The sequence below is a fragment of the Acipenser ruthenus genome, chromosome 15, assembly GCF_902713425.1.
Source record: "Acipenser ruthenus chromosome 15, fAciRut3.2 maternal haplotype, whole genome shotgun sequence".
NCBI lineage: Eukaryota > Metazoa > Chordata > Actinopteri > Acipenseriformes > Acipenseridae > Acipenser > Acipenser ruthenus.
This window is the reverse complement of record NC_081203.1, coordinates 11,978,916-11,983,718: the sequence shown is the minus strand read 5'-3', so window position 1 is coordinate 11,983,718 and position 4,803 is coordinate 11,978,916. Positions and strand designations below refer to the sequence as shown.

General features: G+C 39.2%; 1 protein-coding gene across 2 annotated transcripts in view; it reads right to left on the bottom strand.

Annotated features, from left to right (window-relative positions):
* Positions 1-612: 612 nt before the first annotated feature.
* The window catches only part of LOC117422689 (BMP/retinoic acid-inducible neural-specific protein 1), a 135,015-nt gene continuing 130,824 nt past the window's right edge, over positions 613-4,803 (bottom strand). For both annotated transcript variants that reach the window (XM_058987179.1, XM_058987178.1), the window contains one exon: positions 613-2,359. In XM_058987179.1, coding sequence (XP_058843162.1) covers positions 1,219-2,359 — 1,141 coding nt within the window. In that variant the 3' untranslated portion in view covers positions 613-1,218. The remainder of the gene's footprint in view (positions 2,360-4,803) is intronic.

Here is a 4,803-nt window from a genome sequence, read left to right as displayed (position 1 = left end):
ATATAACCTTTTTTAATATAAATATGATTTAATTTTTGTCACATTCATTTGAATAAAACATGGTAACAAAGAAACAAAACCGGTCCATGGTATATATTTCCTATACTGTATCAAGCCCCAAAAGAGACATTTACCCAGCTACAATCAAGACAGTGGAAAACTAGTGAAGCCCAAACATTCTCCGTCTCCAACATAGTTAAGGCTTTCTTAATACAGCAGTAAGATGAATAGTGGCCAAAGCTATAATCAGTGCTTCAGTTATGTCTCTCTATGAGAACATCCTTAATGCCTAGCACAACTGCAAGCAGGAGACACATGCAGCTACAATGGAAATCATATCACGATGTAGAAAATGCTTCCTTAGGACTGCTAGTAGAACAGTCACCTACTTTGTAATGCTGATTCCTCAATTGTACAGTAGAGCATGTTTGTGTGAATCTGGTCATAAGGTGCCCTCTTCTTTTTTTTGCAAACATTGACAGGTTTATGTATGCACACAGACAAACACAAACAAAAACACTGATATTTTGGTGTCCAAGTTACATACAGCGCAAACAAGAGCATTTTAAGACCTGTGCTGTATTTGGGGAAAAAAAATATATAAAATCACACTCATCCTGACTCTTTATTAAAAGGACAACATTGTATTATAGTATTCAAACTTCTCTTTAAACAGAAAAAGAAAAGTGCAGGTTTGTACTGTATTTAAGATGTAACAAAAAGCAGTATCCCTTTAAGAGTGTGCTATGGTTTTCTGCTCATACTAACGTACATGTAGATAAAATAATGTTGACATCTAAGCAGCAACATTTTTTTCTTTTGTAATCATTTAATTAGTTCATATTAAACATTACCTTTTGTTATTTCACAAAATGTGTTGCTAAAATAAAGAGATAAATCATTTTGATTGCTCTCATCTGTCAATGATTTTATTAATTAATAAGATTTAAAAAGTTTGAACCGATTTAAGAATGGCAGTATTTGAGAGCTTGTTCAGTTTTTTTCTGAATAAATTCAAGGCCTCATGATAACCATCGTTTTTCTTTTCTTTTTGTCTGTTAAAGGAAACAACAAACATGCTCAGACAAATATGGTAGTCTGTTAAATGGGTTCCATTTCTAGTTAAATGGTGGAGATTTCTCTTTTTATCTTATAATTACATTTACAAATTCTAATTTTACATCAAAAAAGCTAAAGAAAAAAGACAAAAGAAACAGTTCAACACAGTTTGGCAGTCAGGTGGTCTGATTGTTTTAAGATCTCTGTGTTGTACATATCCAGCGCATGGTTGACCCGAATGACCTCGCTGTTATTGAGTTTCAGACGGTGCTTCAGCATACAGGAAAAGAGGTCCAGCTGGGGTTTCCCGGGAGCCTCTGGAGGGGCGAGCCGATTAATTCTGTCCCTGATGTCCAGCAAGAGCAACATCACGGAGGAGGAGGAGTAGAACTGCGTCCCCTGAGTGTAGGACTGGTTGACCTGCTGCACAGCACTCCGCAACAGGTCTGCATTGAAACGCAAGCTGTACCCATACACCTGCACGTCTGAGATCTTGATGTAGATCTGCCGCTTGGCTGGGTCCGAGAGATCCACGGGCCCTTGAGCGGTTTCATTGCGTAACGTCGTGGGCAGCTTGGCCCGACTCCGCAAGTAAATGTGCACAGTCTCGAAAAAGGTCTTCCACCTGTTCCCCAGCAAGAGTGTCCAGTTGTAGCACTGTGTGTTCTGGAGCCTGACCCTCTCCCAACGGGGGTAACCGTGCTCCCCGAAGGGCATGTTCCATCCTTCCGAGTGGCTGCCGCTGAAAGGGTTAATGTAAACAAAAAACATGGGCTCGATGCTGCTGTTCCTCATCTGGCAGATCTTCATGGAGAGCCCGATGACCATGTGGAGGTAGTCCATCCGGTTCTTGTTGCTTTTGAGGGTGAGCGACATCCGCTTGCGCCACCGGGGATCGAAGAAGGTGTCCAGGCGGATCTCATTGCTGATGAAGGTGGTGTGGACGTAGAGACGGGAGTCCATCTTCTGCAGGAGGTACTTGAGCTCAAGGTCCTGGAAATCCAAGTCGGTCTCGAAGCTGATGAACTGCTCGCTGCGCTCCGAGTCCACATTCTGGGGCTCGCAGCGGCCGCGGTACAGCTTAAAGCCCTTGTTGCAGGAGCCACACAGAGAGATGTTGGCCAGACTGCACATGGCACAACTGTTGTTACCTCCGATGATGCAGGGGATGGGTCTTTGGCACAGGTTGGCCCCTGTGTGGCAGACGCAGGTCCTCTGGCTTTCCAGGAAGGTCCCCCAAAACCCATTTTCATTGCAGTACAAAAAGGACTGGACCCGGTTAAGCCACTGCATTACAGATCTGCAAAAACAAAACAACAAAAAAAGAGATATATTAATTTACCAAAATATCACACAACTTATTGCCTATTCGGGATGCGCTTTTGGTACATTTTTATGAACGTTTAAATGCTATACAGGTGTCAGTGTTTAAATCATATCTACACACACACACACACTCTTCATAGTACATTCTGATGTATACTGACAGCCCCGGTTAGTATTTAAATATCCCCTTCTGTTGACAAATTACATAGATATCAAGGGCATTGTTTTTTGACAAATGATTTAAAAAACAAAACAAAAAAACAATTAAATTTACACTTATGCTTTCTCTGTTTTAAAAATGACCTGTTAAAATTGCATTCTACGTATTCACAGTCGCATTACAGCCTTCAGTTTATTATGGATGTTTGCTTTTTACTGCATTCAGTAACTCCATCCACAGTACTTCTGAATGTTTTCATTTCAAATGCTGAAGCATTGAACTTGTGTTTTTGTGGTACGGCAATTGTTTGGCATAATTTACATACCACGGTTTTCTCGTCCGGTTCCTCAAAATAAATCCAAAGTGACTTTGCCTTGTTCCTTTGTTTAGAGATGCAATTTAAAAATGATATGATATATATATATATATATATATATATATATATATATATATATATATAGATACACATACATACACACGTCCTTACTGTGGCTCCACAGCATTCGGATACGCGACGGACTGCTGTACATGATGTTATATTATTAAAATGAATACATAAAAAAATATGCGTTTGGTGAAATTTGTCATGTGACCGGTTTATACGTTTAAAATTCCCATCCCTATTGACTATCCAAACAAACACAATACATAGCAAGCTACACTGACTGCCCAAAAATACAGAATGTTAGTCTGCAATGGTGGAAATGTATTCAGCAAAACAATCATTAGAAAGTAAAAGGACTTTGTAACAATTGTAAGTCGCCCTGGATAATGCCGTCTGCTAATAATAATAATAATAATGCCGTTTTTAGAAGCTGCAGGCGCAGAGCCACAGTCAAGCCGCCACAGGTAAGCCTCCGAGGCTGCAGCTATTCTCCTATTTTATTTCAGAATTTCTTTCCAGTCAGGATGCAGATCGATTATACATTTTTCCTAATGTGCATTTAAAACATTCAAGATGTTGATGCAATTAAAAATTAACGTGAACCTTGGAATGCTCATGCTTTTCCATTGTCGGCATTTAGCTCTAGAGCAAGACAGACAGGGCCCTACTGACGATTACACCACAATTCTGTTACGTACAGCTGTTGCTTTCAGTGAGCCCAGTCGTACTGTATGGGTCAAATAAAGAGGCAGGGATTGGTGGTACATAACTGTACTTACAAAATTTACAGATGCAGATTGGAGAGAGAATTTCCATGTGACGACTTCGATATTATCGATATCGAAATATGCGCACGATATCGATATACAATTTTCATATCGTTGCCCACTCCTATATATCCAGTATAAATCCTCTACGCAACCTGTTTTCTCATTTTTCGTATAAAAAGCAGCACACCATTTTAATCTGTACAGTGGAGAGGATTGCATCTCATCAGCTTAAGTCTGATTAATTTCATGTCTTCCTCTCCTTTCTCAAATGCCCAACCGCTGCATTGAAAGAATCAATTTCCGACATAGGAGGCTTGTTGCTAGGGAGCTGACGTCACTGCCTTGTGACTTTTGCTAGTGCATTGCTGCCACACATGAACACATTGTTGGCTAAAATAAAAACCGCTTCAGCAAGTAGATATTTAATTTGCTTTGTGTTATTGTGCAATACATGTGTATATGATAACAGTATGATATTAATGCTTTGTTTTTAATTGGTTTGTAATGTGCAGTACAAAATAAAACGAACAGTAATTCTAAGTGCCTATGTATATTGCTGCTAGGCATACGCAGTTAGACAGTGAAAATGGGGAGCCATCTCCAGGACCGCGATATATCCAAACCTGCATAATAGCGAGGGGCAATATAACAAGGGGTGGGTGGGTGGGTGTATTATATATACTAGGGGTGGGCAACGATATGAAAATTGTATATCTGTATCGTGCACGTATTTCAGTAGATAATATCGAAGTCTTCCAAAACACAGAAATATAATAACACAATTGCAATATCAAACATATATAGACGTTAACTGATATTTACATATGAAAAGCAATAACTTACTTTAACTTAGTGGTGCTTTGATTCACAATATCCATGGAGAAAAAACAAGATCTTGTTATATTGTTTTACTATTCCATCATCAGCCACCTCAAAACCAAAATATTTCTATACTTCACTGCGCACAGACTTTACAGTAATTGAATCGTCAGCTGCTCTGCATGTAAACCTTGTGTAAACCTCGAAAAGTATTAAGTAAGGTGTCATGCCGAATTTTGCATCATTTTGAGCTATGTTTTGATATTTTAAAAGTACATCTCATT